At 42.5% G+C, this 17,294-nt stretch overlaps 1 protein-coding gene across 1 annotated transcript in view; it reads right to left on the bottom strand.

Annotated features, from left to right (window-relative positions):
• LOC111953345 (low-density lipoprotein receptor-related protein 1B-like) overlaps positions 1-17,294 on the bottom strand; it is a 232,446-nt gene that overhangs the window by 72,830 nt on the left and 142,322 nt on the right. The window contains 15 exon segments of the mRNA XM_070435534.1: positions 620-748; positions 1,586-1,705; positions 3,077-3,202; positions 3,369-3,518; positions 3,831-3,944; positions 4,224-4,343; positions 4,587-4,715; positions 4,968-5,093; positions 5,852-6,044; positions 6,498-6,702; positions 7,572-7,761; positions 14,729-14,998; positions 15,227-15,331; positions 15,917-16,044; positions 16,612-16,737. Of these exon segments, the coding sequence (XP_070291635.1) occupies positions 620-748; positions 1,586-1,705; positions 3,077-3,202; positions 3,369-3,518; positions 3,831-3,944; positions 4,224-4,343; positions 4,587-4,715; positions 4,968-5,093; positions 5,852-6,044; positions 6,498-6,702; positions 7,572-7,761; positions 14,729-14,998; positions 15,227-15,331; positions 15,917-16,044; positions 16,612-16,737 (2,231 nt within the window).

The following is a 17,294-nucleotide window of genomic DNA, read 5'->3' as shown; positions in this document are numbered from 1 at the left end:
GACACGTATTGAGTAATTTTTCCTTTACAATAGGGATTCTGAATACACAATGACAGAAATGTAATGAGACATTTTTGCTTTACAAATGGGACTGAGTCTGACTACGCTATGATTGTCTGCTGTTTGGTTTCTGTCTGGAGGCCTTCAGAAGGCAATACCCTTTGACGGACATGTATTGAGACATTTGTTCATTACAAAAGGGATTCCGAGTGACTAAAATATGACTGTGTGCTTTCGGTTCGGAAGCCTTCAGAGGACAATACACTATGACAAATATGTGTCGAGACATTTGAGCTTTAGAAAAAGGGTCTCCGAATACACTGTCAGACACATATTGAGATATTTGTGCTTTAAAAAAGGGACTGAGTGACTACACCATGACTGTGTACTTTCTGTCCAGAGGCCTTCAGAGGACAGTGTGTTTTCAGTTTGGATGCCTTCAGAGGACAATACACTATGACAAACGTGTATTGAGACATTTGTGTTTTACAAAAGGGACTTGGACTACACTGTTAGACACATGTCCTTATTATTATCATTATAATATGTGCTTTAGAAAAGGGAGTAACTACACTATGACTGTGATTTCTGTTGGAGAACTTCAGAACAATATTATTACCACAGCCAGCAGCAGAGAGCTCGTCACTCCCATCTGGACAGTCCCTCTCCCCATCACAAAGCCAGTGTTTGGGGACGCAGCCGTATGACTCTGGGCAACTAAACAACCCTGGGCCACAGGTAGCCGTACCTGGATATGTACAATAGGATTCGTGGTCAAAACATTATTTTACCGAACTGAAGAATCTTTAGCCTGAGTGCCAGTCTGTTTCAGCTCTCTTGCCAACTCCTTAAGGAATTGGCATGACAAACATGTTTGCTATGATAATGATTTGGCAAGACAGCAAAAACAGACTGGCAATCAGGCTACAGAATCTGCACAATTACAGTAATAGAAATACAGATATTTACAAGACTTTCTGAAGAGTCTGTGCAAATATTACTGAAAAACATGAAATCCACATCTCTGTAGCAAATTGCTCATCCATATATCTCCACCAGGGATGTATCTCGTAAAATTTCAAATATATTAAATGAATCTTTCCCTGTCCCTTTCTTTTTGTTGTACTTTTTACCCCTTTTTCTCCCCAATTTCATGATATCCAATTGGTAGTTACAGTCTTGTCCCATCGCTGCAACTCCCGTACGGACTCGGTAGAGGCGAAGGTCGAGAGACATGTGTCCACCGAACCATGATCCCGCCAAGCCGCACTGCTTCTTGACACACTGCTCGCTTAACCCGGGAGCCAGCCACACCAATGTGTCGGAGGAAACACTGTACAGCTGGCGACCGAAGTCAGCGTGCATGCACCAGGCTGCCACAAGGAGTCTCTAGAGCGCAATGGAACAAGGATATCCCAGCTGGCCAAACCCTCCCCTAACCCGGACGATGCTGGGCCAAATGTGCGCCGCCTCATGGGTCTCCCGGGTGCAGCCAGCAGCGACACAGCCCGGGATCGAACCCGGATCTGTAGTTTGACACATTTGAGTCAACATAGTGTAAATAAATTCAGGCGTGTTTTTTTACCACAGGTCTCTGCGCTCTCGTCCAGTCCATCCCCACAGTCGTCCTCTCCGTCACAAAGCCACTGCTTGGCTATGCACTTGTTCTTAGAGCAGGCAAACTGGTTCCACAGGCAGGACAAGTCTTGACAAAATAAAATATAACACATTATAATGGTATTTCATTGAGACAGGAAGCATGTAAATATCTTCACAATTAATCATGCAGAGAGCAGTGATAAATGAATGATTTAGTACGGTAGTGTGCAAAGTCGAAATGGGCCAAGGTTTCAACTGTTATAGAGTAATTTGAAATTGCAGTCAAGTCACATACAATAAAGGTAGGTAGGTCTTTGTACAAAAAAGGTGAAGAAAATAATATCACATACGGAGGTGAAGGTAAACAATTTTGAAGGGAGTCTCTATTCTAATGCAGGTGGGAAATTATATCACTATATCAATGTCATCTGTGAAATTAGATACAAAAAAACATTCCCTCAGTCGTAAGCACTTTCAAAGTAATGCTTGTCTTACATTCAAACCATGTACAAAGGAGTGAAGGAGTGCCAAGTGAGGTAAAAATTATTCAGCCATAGCAAGCAGAGAGCGAGAGAGAGAGAGAGCGAGAAAGAGGGCAAGAGAGAGGAGGGAGGGAGATGAAAGAGGGAGAGATGAGAGAGATGAGAGAGGGAGAGACATAAAGAGAGAGAGAGAAAGAATTGTCCGTTTATTTGTTAGCATTTCACATCCATTTTATGATGAGACTGTGGAGCTGCTTCCTTGGGCAGCCAGAGAACAACCATTAACAATAACTGTGTGTGGCTACATGGACAAGGTCAGTGTGAACTAGCCACACAAACAGCGGGCACCAACAACACGGTGTGTGCATCCAACCACTACTGGCTGGGACTCATTCAAATACACAGACGATGAGCAAATCCACAACAAATATAAATAGGATATTTGCTATTGCTATTCTGTTTGGGTTACAACAGTATAGTCTACTGCTCTGCCCTGAAGAACGAACCAACAGCAGGAGTGAAGCATCTCCTCCCATCATTATTCCTCAGGAGAGGCTTTGAACAGTAATTGTGGGAGATTTCCACATAGGGATCAAATCAGGGATGGAAGCATTGGGCTCAGCAGGAGACACCCCTTCACTGCTTCCTTTAATGACCCACATGAACAAACCACCAACACTGGGTTATCTTATCTTCTTATCTGGCCGTATTGACCGAATGTATAGACCAGACACAACAGGGGATACAGGACAAGAGGAGAAATCGTTCAACCTAGAAATTCTCCATTATATTTGGCCACCTTGAGCTTTGTCAGCATTTCACGCAGGATGTACCCTACACCGTAATGATCCAACCGTTACTTTGAACAGAGTTATTTGAATAATTTAGACTCTCTCTCAAATCAGTGGCAGTGGCTACAAATCAGTGCAATGTGCTTGCTGAAATAAATGTAATGTAAATAAATATTAGATAAATAAATATGTCTGATATCATACCACACTGGAATTCATCTGTTCCGTCTTCACAGTCTTTCACTCCGTCACACAGCCAGACAGTGTGGATGCAGTTTCCATTGGGGCAAGCAAAATGGCCTTCCTCACATCTCTTTCTGAGGGAAGGAGCTGGGGAGAAACCAGAAGCCAAGATACATTCAGAACATCAACACATTTTCAAAATATCTTAAAATGCATTCCACTAGGCCTGGTGTCTGTCTGGTACACGGCCACATCAACAGTAGCCGACAGAACTAGTGTCACAGAAGAGAAAAAAAGCAAGGAAAAAACATACTTCGGCAGTTGGTTTCATCTGCATAATCCCCACAGTCGTTGGCTCCATCACATATCCAGGATGGGTGGACACAGAGGGAGGTAGAGTTGCAGCTGACGAACACTGTCTCCTTCACCCCCAGCATGTAGTAATTCAAGCAGCCTGTGTTGCCTAGAGAAAGTGGGCATTCGACCGGCATATCCAAAGCCTAAGGTTAGGGATTGATATTCCTGGCTATACATTGTTTTAACTATAATATTGTAGTGTCCTGATATAACAATGAAAAATAACTTCAAATCCAGAGGTGCGGACCTTCCTTCTTCTCTTTTATCTAACGTTAAAAACACACATGACCAGGCTAGGCTACAGACCAGCTATGTGGAAAAGCTACATGGGAAAGGCAATGTCGTAGCACCTTGGAAAGATACAGTGTGGCGCCTTAACACAGGTACGGTATGGCGCTTTAACAGAGGCTTATCTTACTGCAGTTCTTCTCATCTGAGGCGTCGGGACAGTCGATGATCTGATTGCAGCGGGCCGAGGCCGGAATACAAACCCCGTTCAGACAACGCCAGTCTGAGGGAGAGCATGTGGGATCTGGAGAGAAAATACAGGTCCGAAAAGAAAAAGATTTAAAAACGAGGGGTAGAAATATGTTGTATTTGAAATCCATCTCGTTGGTTCGTTGTCAGGTGAAGAGATAGATAAGAATAGATAATATTATCCTTGCTTGGAGAAATGTTCCTCTATGAAATCTAATAGGAGAGACAAGAGTTCACCCTAAAGCTATTTATTGGTTTATACAGTAATAATATAGTACAGATTATGTTGTCTGTCGGACTGGGCATGTAAATTCATCAGATTCTTATTACTCACTGTTACAATAAACCTCGTCGGAATCGTCTCCACAGTCGTTCACCCCGTCACAAACCCGCCTATTGACCACACAGCGCTGGTTATAGCAGCTCTTGAAGCCCCGTCTACAGTTTCTGTTATCTGTAAGAGAGGAAGAGGAGTAAAGAAAAACGAAAGAGATACAAAGACACTTTAGGAAGAGATTCGACCAAAGGAATTACATGACATTCACTTGAATACTGTTTCTCTTCTCCTTCATGGATTTCAGGAAGTGAGCGAGTCTGAACTCATTCTACTGGACAAGAGCCCCGCGGGGGCTTGGTAGGGATTTTCATCTGAGGACTGGTGAACTAGTACAGTAACGCATATTGGGTGCGTACTTACCACAGTATTTCATTTTCTCATCAGACTTGTCTTTGCAGTGTGCTATTCCGTCACATGTCAGCTGATAGTCGATACACTCCCCGTTCCCACACTCAAACTCAGTGTGGATGTTGCAGGAGGAGTTTTCAGCTGTAAAAAGAAGAGAAAATTCATTTTGGGGATTCTTCGTCCAAACAGAAGGGTCTGCTTTCTGCTATATCCCTCCCAGACAGTCTCCAACCAACATACTTCTTCAATGCCCCACACATTGCTTCATCTGACAGTAACACTATCAGATGCCTATTGTCTATTTGTCTATTAGCAAGACATTCACATGGTCCTTCGAGCCGGATGCTGTTTACCAATGAATTAGAGGGAAAAAAGACAAGGTACTAGACTTACATACACATCTGTTATCTTCCAGTATTAGTCTCTCTCCTCTGCAGCTACAGTTGACTGTGCCGTGAGGGGTCAGAAGACAAAGGTCATGACATCCACCGTTCAGCACTGTGCAAGGGGATAGTTCACCTGGGAAAACAGATCATTATGGGTACTGTAGTACATCATCTTACAGAAAACACACATCAACCTCCAAATAAACAGGACAATATATTGTTCTGTTTTTATCATCCAAATGGCATGCTTTACTTCCTACTTGCAGTGCCTCCCATTAAGAGTTTCAGCTTCCACATTTTTTGAAATCAAGCACTGAAAACATTTCAAGGGCAGTGTTGTGGTAGAAAGGTAGACTTCTCTGTTGGGGACCATCTTTGAACTCTGTTTGGCTTGGACAGTGGAATGGAGCGGTAAGCTATAAACCATGCCATCATGCTGCCCCCTTAGAACCCACACGTCTGCTCATTCCAGAGAGAGAGCGAGAGAGAGCAAGAGAGAGAGAGTGAGAGAGCGAGAGAGAATATATTTCTCTGCTCGAATGGTACAGATTCAGCTGAAGCACAGGCCAGGCAGCCTGTGACACTGGAGGTTGGGATTTTTGGAGTTGTTTATTCAATAACAGATTTAAATTGAGTGGTAATTAATCAGGGAGGGTAGCTGGGTCTATAGGAAGTATTGCATAATGTTCATGCCAAATGGTCAAACTCAGCTACACAGGGTTGTAACCACACGCAAACCATCACAGGCTGCAGTTACATTTTATCACACACAATTGCAAAATAGTCTACTCACAAAATACCACATTTTGTGTGTATATTTTAGACAATGTATAGAAGATTCCATGTTGACATGTGAGTTTTGCTTTGATGTACTGTATAGAATTCACTTACAATTGTTGGTATTGTTGGAAACTGCAACAATTCCCATTGGCTGGTGGGGGATGTCGGCTCTGAGGACCTTAATGTCGCCACCTGTGTACTTATTGGAGCGTACCACCGCCCTCCGTACCCAATCAGACCAGAACAGGAAGTTCCCATAGATAGCCAGGCCAAAGAAGGTTCCTGGACCTGACTTCATAATCACCTTCAGATTGAACGTAAGATGAAAATGGTGTTAAATTGGTTTTATGCTCATGTTTTAGTCATTCGTTTAGTCATATTAATTTAGGTTGAAATACATCAACAGAACCTTGGACGTCACATACTCAAGCATGAGAAGAGGTATCAGACAGCTGGAATAATTTCAAAATCTGATGGTACACTTAGAAAAAAGGTTTCCAAAAGGGTTCTTCAGCTGTCCCCATAGGATAACCATTTTTGGTTCCAGGTAGAACTGTCTGTACAAATGGTTATTCATGGCACCCAAAAGGGTTCTACCTGGAACAAAAAGGGTTCTTCAAGGGGTTTTTCCTATTGGGACAGCCGAAGAACCCTTTTAGGTTCAAGATGGCACCTTTTTTTCTAAGAATGTACAAGATGTGACTTAATCATTCTATTCAGAATAACATATAGTATATATATATATATTTCTCCTTACATATCTGTGTGAGCCATCATATTCACATCGTTCAATCTTTCCCAGACTGCCATCGGAGAAGAAGAGTTTCTCAGCGGTGTGGTCGATGGTGAGTCCATTAGGTGTGAGGATGTCTGTGGTGATGACACTCTGGATATTGTTTCCTGACAGGGTGGATCTCATAATGCTGGGGTGCAGTTCATTCCAGTTAGTCCAGAACATCAGGCTGCATCAGCAGTGAAAACAAAAACACTATTGAGACTTTGTCATTACCACACACTATTTAGTTCAGTTCTTTGCACCCCATCACTGTGAGGTATTGTTTTGTGACACACGTCTTTCAGAGCTCTGGGTTCCCCCGTGATTTACTCCTCCCGTGTATGATCGTTTTTGCCTGCCTCACTAACAACACCTTTTGCCTATTCCCTGCCTGTACTTTAACCTATCGGATTTCCTGTTAGCTACCTATTGCCGGATCTCCCGGACTACCTTACTAGCCTTTTCCCTGCCTGTCCTTTTTCCCTTTTGGACCCCCTGTGACCTTCTGCCTGCCCCTGGACCCAGCTACCTGCCTCCTCCTGTGGTTCTTTGCAATAAACACCTGCTGCGCCCTACACTTGAAACCAGCTCTGTCTCCCCTCGTGTTCATTCCAAATGTATTGTATTGTAAACATCCATCAACGTCTACACTGAATGATTATTTCCATTCTCCAGGGAAACGCAAATCTACTTTTTCTATCTCTATTTTCTAAAGATATGAACATGTTTCCATCCTCACATTCTACAGCAAAATAATTTTGTGACATTTTTAAGACTGCCTCATGTTCTTGTGAAGGAAAATAGGGGGTAAAAGGGAGGCAAAGAAAACATAAAAGAACCATCCACTGTAAGACATTAGGATCAGTAACGAATGATGATAGAACACTTCTGACACTCCCCCAGAGCAGTTATAAACCTCATTCCCCTGATAGCAGAAGTTTTCAATAGATTTGCTAACTGAGTACATAACACAACCCATATACCCAAGTGAGCATCTACTGTAGGCCACTAAGGTTCTGTGTAAGACATTAGGAGCATTGAAGGTTTAACACCTACTTCTGACACTCCTCCAGAGCCAGGTTATGTGGGTGGTCTTCCTCTGCCAGTGTAACCACAGCCTCTCTGGTGAAGGCCCCGGGGAGGCTCTGGTCCAGGCTGTGCCTGCTGACGGTGGCTGTGGTGGAGCTGGTCCAATAAAGCGAGTCCCAGGCTCCATGGTACGCCAGGCCCTCTACTGACCCCACATCTACACGGCAACAATAACACTGATATAATTAAGCAATACGTCACGGGGGGTGTGATATATTGCCAATATATCATAGCTAAGAGCTGTTCTTACGCACGACGCAACACGGAGTAAGCCGTGGTTAGCCGTGATATATTGGCCATATACCAAAATCCCTCGAGGTGCCTTATTGCTATTATACACTGATTACCAACATAATTAAAACAGTTAAAAGTTATTTTTTTGTCATACCCGTAGTGTACGGTCTGATACACCACATCTTTCAGCCAATCAGAATTCAGGGCTCAAACCACCCAGTTTATAACACTGAAAATAACATTGACAAACATTGAATAACACTAATCTGACCTTTGCTTGAGTAAGAAGAGCTCAACAAACACACGTGATACAGTCAAACACAGTGAGCGGATTTGTCTTTTCTTTCATGGTAAAGTAAGAAAAAAATAATATATATATACTACCGTTCAAAAGTTTGGGGTCACTTACAAATGTCCTTGTTTTTGAAAGAAAAGCAACATTTTTGTCCATTAAAATACCATCAAATTGATAAGAAATACAGTGTAGACATTGTTAATGTTGCAAATGACTATTGTAGCTGGAAACTGCAGATTTTTTTATGGAATATCTACATAGGCGTAGAGGCCCATTATCAGCAACCATCACCCCTGTGTTCCAATGGCATGTTGTGTTAGCTAATCCAAGTTCAATCATTTTAAAAGGCTAATTTATCATTAGTAAACCATTTTGCAATTATGTTAGCACAGCTGAAAACTGTTGTCGTGATTAAAGAAGCATTAAAACTATCCTTCTTTAGACTAGGTGAGTATCTGGAGCATCAGCATTTGTGGGTTCGATCACAGGCTCAAAATGGCCAGAAACAAAGATTGTCTTCTGAAACTCCTCAGTCTATTCTTGTTCTGAGAAATGAAGGCTATTCCATTCAAGAAATTGCCAAGAAACTGAAGATCTCATGCAACGCTGTGTACTACTCCCTACTCAGAACAAACGTCAACAGTGAAGAGTTGACTCCGGGACGCTGGCCTAGGCAGAAAAGCCATATTTCAGACTGGCCAATAAAAAGAAACGATTAAGGCCTCCCGGGTGGTGCAGTGGTCTAAGGCACTGCATTGCAGAACCTAGAGATTCTAGGTTCAAGACCAGGCTCTGTCGCAGCCGGCCTTGACCGGGATGCCCATGGGGCGGCGCACAATTGGCCCAGCGTCGTCCGGGTTAGGGAGGGTTTGGCCGGCAGGGATATCCTTGTCTCATCGCGCACTAGTGACTCCTGTGGCGGGCTGGGCGCAGTGCACGCTGACACGGTCGCCAGGTGTATGGTGTTTCCTCCGACACATTGGTGCGGCTGGCTTCTGGGTTGGATGGGAATTTTGTCAAGAAGCAGTGCGGCTTGGTTGGGTTATGTTTCAGAGGACGCATGGCTCTCGACCTTTGCCTCTCCCGAGTCCGTACGAGAGTTGCAGCGATGAGACAAGACTGTAACTACTACCAATTGGATACCACGAAATTGATGAGAAAAAAGGGGTGAAAAACAATAAACGATTAAGATGGGCAAAAGAACATAGACACTGGACAGAGGAAGATGGGAAAAAAGTGTTATGGACAGACCATTCTAGGTTTGAGGTTTTCCGATCACAAAGAAGAACATCCGTGAGACGCAGAAAAAATTAAAAGATGCTGGAGGAGTGCTTGATGCCATCTGTCAAGCATGGTGGAGGCAATGTGATGGTCTGGGGGTGCTTTGGTGATGGTAAAGTGGGAGATTTGTACAGGGTAAAAGGGATCTTGAAGAAGGAAGGCTATCAATCCTTTTTGCAACGCCATATCCTGTGGACGATGCTTAATTGGAGCCAATTTCCTCCTACAACAGGACAATGACCCAAAGCACAACTCCAAACTATGCAAGAACAATTTAGGGAAGAAGCAGTCAGCTGGTATTCTGTCTATAATGGAGTGGCCAGCCAGTCACCAGATCTCAACCCTATTGAGCTGTTGTGGGAGCAACTTGACCGTATGGTACGTAAGAAGTGCCCATCAAGCCATTCCAWCTTGTGGGAGGTGCTTCAGGAAGCATGGGGTGAAATCACTTCAGATTACCTCAACAAATTGACAACTACTGTAGAATGCCAAAAGTCTGCAAGGCTGTAATTGCTGCAAATGGAGGATTCTTTGACGAAAGCAAAGTTTGAAGGACACAATTATTATTTCAATTAAAAAACATTGATATCCTTGTCAACGTCTTGACTATATTTCCTATTCATTTTACAACTAATTTCATGTACTATGTTTTCATGGAAAACAAGGACATTTCTAAGTGACCCCAAACCCCAATCTTGCACACCTTGTAAAAGTTGTCTCATGTGGTGGTGTCATGAAGGTTTCCACATAACGCATTTAGGCGTGAAAGAATCCAGTGGTCAGCTGTACTGGGTAGCGATCAACACTCTGAATACTTTGATTTCGAACTGGTTGGGTCTAATTGTGAATAACCTACATCGGGATACACCTAGATATCCCTGTGAATATATCCCATTATTTCATATTTTGCTGTACCGAACTGTAGAGTTTCTTCCTAAAAGATAAATCAATGCCAAACTCATTTGAATGGAACCTAACGAGCCTAGGCAGGTGTAAAAATGTCCCACTGTGCTAAGAGATTAACAATAGAAGACTGTGGTGCCGTGTCACAGCTGCTCACTGTTTCACATTCAGACGGGACAATAGCACAAACCAGGACATAAAAATCCACATTCACTACCAGTAAAAGTAAAGGAAAAGTAATACAAAGAATTGAGAATACAGCCAGTATACAAACAGGCAACACCACTATGAAATCTTTAAACAGAAAAATCATATTCTCTTCATCTGCCCAAATGTATTCAGAATCAATTCTGCAAATAGTGTAAAATCACACACTTGTTTGGACATGGGATAGGCCTATATGGATGACAAAAATATTATTTTAGGGAGATACTTAAATATCATATTCGTTAATCATTAAATAGCAATAGTGCTGGTGCTTTCTCCAGCCCCCTTTAAGCGCAACCATTATTCCCTTTCCTCTCCAACATCCAACCCCCTCAGTTATTTTGATGGATCTTCCTTCCCCGTTTCTGGTCAGTCAGATATATTTGAGCCAAGTCAGCATGGAGCCTAGCCTACCACAGAGAAGCTACAGGGGCTATGGGGTGACGGGGATCTGCTGTCTATGTGCATTTAGGAACTACCAGCTCTTTGGTTGTGTGTGTGTGTGTGTGTGTGTGTGTGTGTGTGTGTGTGTGTGTGTGTGTGTGTGTGTGTGTGTGTGTGTGTGTGTGTGTGTGTGTGTTCACCTGATTCCTCCTAAAACACTGTATCAGATGGACATACAGAAGAAATGTCATAGTCATCTATTGGCATTGATATTCACTGTATGTCTATCAGTGGAGGCTCCTCAGAGGAAATAGGGGAGGTCCATCCCTCCTCAGTGAATTTCATAAAATATTTTGGCAAAGGTTTACAGTTTGCAAAGGTTTACAGTAGCCTCAACAGCACCCTGTAGGATAACACTATGGTGTAGCCGGAGGACAGCTAGCTTTCGTCCTCCTCTGGGTACATTGACGTCAATACAAAACCTAGGAGGCTCATGGTTCTCACCCCCTTCCATAGACATAGAAATAAAGCCATGCTCATGAAAATAAAAATCGTCCTCCCTTATCTTAAAGGGCACTGACCGCCACTTATGTCTATATAGGATGAGAGTAAAGGCGTCCTCATGCTTCCCATCTGAAACAGTTCGTAACAGTTTGTGCATATATTATGATGACATTTTMTGACGATTTTGTTTGTTTTGGTCTTCGGCAAGTTTTTTGGGGGCTGTTCGTTCACATTTTTTCTCTCGAGGCAAGCTGAAGTCGGTAGCTGAAATCTACGCCCCTTCGTCGGTGATTGGTCAACAGTAGGGATTCTTCAATGAAGTGGTTGTTGTCATTCAACAAGAGACGACTTGTTTTCATGAAAACATTTTCATTGAGTAATACTGCAAAATTGCATGACTAACATCTCCTCTGAAAAAACGTCAAAATGAATGACATATTTTTTTTTGTTATCTTAATTCTTAATTCTGACTATGGCGTCTCAATATGGACAAACATTACAATTACTGTTTTTTTCTCATTTTTCAAACGGAGGTCTTTTAACGGAGTATGCGAGCACACTCGTTCGGTTCGCCTATATGTAGGTGGTTTCACACTTCAAGTAACCGAAGCATACGGAAGTTTTAAGTCCCCACCATACGAGTCATGTTTTCAACGTAGCTCAACATAGAATGCCACCTTTCCAACAAGTCAGTTCGTCAAATTTCTGCCCGGCTACACCTGCACCCTGTTAACTGCAAGTGCTGTTATTGTAAAGTGGAAACGTCTAGGAGCAACAACGGCTCAGCCGCAAAGTGGTTGTCCACACAAGCTCACAGAACGGGACCGCCAAGTGCTGAAGCGCATACAGTATAAAAATGGTCTGTCCTCGGTTGCAACACTCACTACCGAGTTCCAAACTGCCTCTGGAAGCAACGTCAACACAATAACTGTTTGTCGGTAGATTCATGAAATTTGTTTCCTTGGCAGAGCAGCCGCATACAATGCTAACATCACCATGCACAATGCCAAGCGTCGGCTGGAGTGGTGTAAAGCTCGCCGCAATTGGTCTCTGGAGCAGTGGAAATGCATTCTCTGGAGTGATAAATCACATGCCCCATCTGGCAGTCTGATGGATGATTCTGGTTTTGGCGGATGCCAGGAGAACGCTACCTGCCCGAATGCCAACCTTAAGGTTTGGTGGAGGAGGAATAATGGTCTGGGGCTGTTTTTTCATGGTTCGGGCTAGGCCCCTTAGTTCTAGTGAAGGGAAATCTTAATGCTACAGAATGCAATTACATTTTAAATGATTCTGTGCTTCCAACTTTGTGGTAACAGTTTGGGGAAGAGCCCTGACCTCAACTTCGAAAACCTTTGGGATGAATTGGAACGCCGACTGCGAGCTAGCACTAATCGCCCAACATCAGTGCCTGACCTCTCTAATGCTCTTGTGGCTAAATGGAAGCAAGTCCCCGCATCAATGTTCCAATATCTAGCGGAAAGCCTTTCCAGAAGAGTTGAAGCTGGGGACCAACTCCATATTAATGCTCATAATGTTTTAACAAGATTTTTCGACGAGTAGGTGTCCACATACTTATGGTCATGTAATGTATTTAATCACAGTATTTATCGGTCTAGGCTCAAAAATGTTATAGAATAATAASACCATTTTCCTGTTGTTTTAGTTTGCTGTCTATTAATATGCTATTTTCCTCTATTTCTTATGTTTGTATGTAACCGGTGTGAAATGGCTAGCTAGTTAGCGGTGGTACGCGCTAATAGCGTTTCAATCGGCTTTTGTGGAGCGATGGGTAACGAAGCTTCGAGGGCGGCTGTCGTCGAATTGTGCAGAGGGTCCCTGGTTCGAGCCCAGGTTGGGGCGAGGAGAGGGACGGAAGCGACACTGTTACATGTACATCAGAAAGAAACAGAAATGAAATACATATATTGTGAAGATTGTTGGACAGAATTTGAATTAGAAGGCCGAAAAAAAGTGAGAGGAAATGCCAGTAGTAGTCGGCTGTCCCTGACAGTGTGAAAAGACCAGGTAATATGTTACGGTGGAACTGATTTAACGTGTCTGTAGTGTTTGAAGTTTTTACGGAGTGATTTACAGTGGGGACAGAAGGGGTCATCACATCACTTCCTGTTTGCCATCCATCACCTATTACAGTTGGCTGCAAACGAAGATGGATTAGCCCCCCTGTATGAGCGAGGAAATGCCAATACCAACTATCAACCACACTCCTCACCTGCTCTCAGCAAGTCTCAGGCCAACCCTTTTATACACCTACACCAAATTCTGGTCCTCTCTAGCACAGTTGGTAGAGCACGGCCCTTGCAACACCAGGATAGTGGGTTCAATTCCCCGGACTACTCGTACGTAAAATATATGCATGTATGACTGTAAGTCTTTGGATAAAAGTGTCTGCTAAATGGCTTATACAATGTTAATACACCTACAGCTTCTCTATATAGCATTCCTTTCATCATATACAACTCCCGTAGAACTAGATAACATTTAATGTATCACTTCTAAAATCATTGCAACTGACATCTCATCTTGTTGTACAATGCAGTCTTTGATAGTTTTGGCACTTCTATCAGCAACAAAATGAAAGCAATAGAAATGGCAAAAGATCTGAGTTTCTGTCAGACGTACAAAAGAGGCTTGAGTCGGTCTCTAAATGTTGACATCAGTGGTACATGAAAGGCAGTCAGATTATGTGGGATCCCTCTGGTTTCACACTCCAAGTAACAGTTTGAGCTCTTGTCAATGGAGAGTTGAAGACCTTTGAAATTGGGGGGAAAGAAATGTTCACTACTTGAAACAGCAGCTTTACTTGCTCATCAGTCTTCTCTCTCATCTTTCTAAAGGCAGGGGGGAAGCTATGGCGCAGAAATAAAATAATGAACTCATTCAATGTGAAAGGAGGTGAGAAAAGAATGCAAGTACATTCTACAGGGATTTCCACTTCCCCGTTACTCTTTGCTACAGATGTAGGATCTTAATCACTCTTTTGTTGCTCAGAATTTTCCTGCACAGCAGTGTATTTGAGGTTTAAAAAGGCTTCTACAGTTTGTCATTTCCACTTTGAAATGTCAGACTTGATTTGCCCTCACAAAAAAATGGATATCAACCCCTACAAAAATGTCCATGAATTATAATCCACATAATTATTCACATTTCCTGTTGTTGCAGGATTATTTTTCTCCTGTAGCAAACTGGCTCATATTAAGATCCTACATCTGTAGATTAACCAACTGTTTTCAGATTTTCAAACTGTTAGTAATTCATTTAGTAATGGATAAATTAGACAAACAAATACCACACTTACTCTCAACGATCACTCTCCGTCCAGTCCAGTCGTCATTGACAACCTGTATATTCCCAAAGTGAACGTCACTATAGAAAATCCGGTTGGTGCCTCCAGAGTTCTGTTGTCGGTGATGAAAGGCCAGTGCTATCACATTCTTGAAGTAGGCAGGGTTCTCATAGGGCCTGATGGGAGAGTTGAGGTCGCTGTCGTCTGATAGGTGGATGCTCCTCAGGATCGACCTCTCAGAGTAGAGAAGGTAGCCATCGTACTGGTGACAGCTGAGACCGTCTAATCAAATGACAATGATTATGTAATTGAACCCTTGAAACTGTGATTAATTGAAATAGTAAACATTTGATGTGAAAAAATAKAAAAATAAGATCAAAATTGAAAGTGCATTTAAAATCTCTACACACTTAACAGTAAAACAAATATAATTTAAAGAATAAAAAGCAAACAAGAGGCTATAAAAGAGATGAATAAATGAACATAAAAACACAACAGATCACTGATTACCTTTAGCTAGGTAGCCGTGAGCACAGGAACACGTCCTCCTCCCACTGCCCTGGTGGAAACACAGCTGATGGCAACCTCCGTTGTTCTGGCCACACGGGTTGGTTCCTGTAAGGAAGTCAACAGCAGGGTCAAAAGTCAACACAGGGTCATAAGGAATAAGATTCCATTATGAATTTGCAGTGATATTGCAGTGTCAATGTTAGTCAAAATTCAGAAATTAGGTGTCTGTATTGCAAGAGCTTGCAAAACCTTCACATTAAAGGGGCAATCAGCAGTTGCTGCATCCATTTTTGGACTTATTAATTAATTATCTGTACCTTGATTCTTGAAAACTTCAAAATAAATACCTCATGAGCTTAGTTTAACAGAACCCCAAATATAAGCTTTTTTTTACTCCAATGTTTGTAAACAATATAAATGTAAACAAAACATGGTTAAACTCTAATTTTGATATCATGGATATCCTTGCATACGTAGCTCGGTTTATGAATTTGAAAGTGATGACATTTTTCCAGCCCCATTCCTCCGCTTTTTACTGAAACAGTGGTGGGAAGAACGTTGTTATTGTTTCAACTGCTGACTGGCCCTTTAATCTCAGGTCGATTCTAGAACACTTAACAACCGCAGGTACTGACAGCCTGGTAAGAACATTAAATAATACAGATGTGATAATGAAGTTGAAACCTCAACCTTTCTCCCGTCCTCGGTTAAAGACTTTGACATCGTTCAGGTTGACCCCCAGGCCACTCCTCAGAGTCATGGCTCCCTCCATTGCATAACTCTTGACACCTCGGCGAATGGAGCCATTGGCATGAGCCCTATACACACACACTCCCTGCTGCAGTGTGTGCAAACCTGGTCAAGAACTACAGGAAACGGTATGATCTCTGTAATTGCAAACTAAGGTTTCTGTACCAAATATTCAGTTTCTGCTTTTCTGATGTATCAAATACTTATGTCATGCAATAAAATGCCAAATTAATTACTTAAAAAATCATACAATGTGATTTTCTGGATTTTTGTTTTAGATTCCTTCTCTCACAGTTGAAGTGTACCTAGATAAAAATTACAGACCTCTACATGCTTTGTAAGTAGGAAAACCTGCAAAATTGTCAGTGTATCAAATACTTGTTCTCCCCACTGTATATCAGACCGTATACCACGGATATGACAAAAAAATTACTGTTTACTGTTCTAATTACGTTGGTAGGCAGTTTATAATAGCAATACGCACCTCGGGAGCTTGTGATACATGGCCATATATACAGTACCACGATTAAGGCTGTATCCAGGTACTCTGCATTGTGTCGTGCATAAGAACAGCCCTTAGCCATGGTTTATTGGCCATATACAACACCTCCTCAGGCCTTATTGCTTAAATATACCTCAAGTCTATGGAGATCCCATTGGGGCCATGTATTCCAGAGTTGACCAGAATTACTTGGTCTGATCCGTCCAGCCGGGCCCGACAGATGCAGGGGCTTTGGCCCCATTCTGTCCAGAACAGAAACCTGACCAAGAGGACAACAGAAGGGTAAGAAGAGTCCACAGCCACCACCACCCTCAAAACAATGTTCATACGTTACAGTCACCTCATACATTGACAGGAAATGCTTTGGGTTGATCTAATGAGTATTGTTCATAATCGGTAACCATTTTTTGTTGTTGTCTAGTTGCGATAAAGATCTATTTTTCAAGATAGAACTGGACCAAGTCAGCAGCATCAACACATCAGTATTAGACAAACAGGCACCTGACGAAAAATTACATCAATACAATAAGCAGCACGTCAGTAAACAAACATGTACACGGAACAAGCCAGAAAAACAGAGTGCAATACGTTAAGCATCAGAGCTTGCAAAAAATCGCAGGGCCATAACAGTATCAATTCATAATTCAAGGAGGCAGAACTCCATGCTGGTATGGATGGACAGTGGAGTAGACATTTTCAACTCCCTTTCAGAATACTAATATTGCAAATGTAAACCGATGTGAAATGGCTAGCTAGGTAGCGGTGGTGCGCACTAGCAGCCTTTCAGTCGGTGACGTCACTTGCTCTGAGACTTGA

Source organism: Salvelinus sp. IW2-2015, linkage group LG27 (genome assembly GCF_002910315.2).
Source record: "Salvelinus sp. IW2-2015 linkage group LG27, ASM291031v2, whole genome shotgun sequence".
Taxonomy (NCBI): Eukaryota; Metazoa; Chordata; class Actinopteri; order Salmoniformes; family Salmonidae; genus Salvelinus; species Salvelinus sp. IW2-2015.
This window is presented reverse-complemented; position numbering and strand designations above follow the sequence as displayed.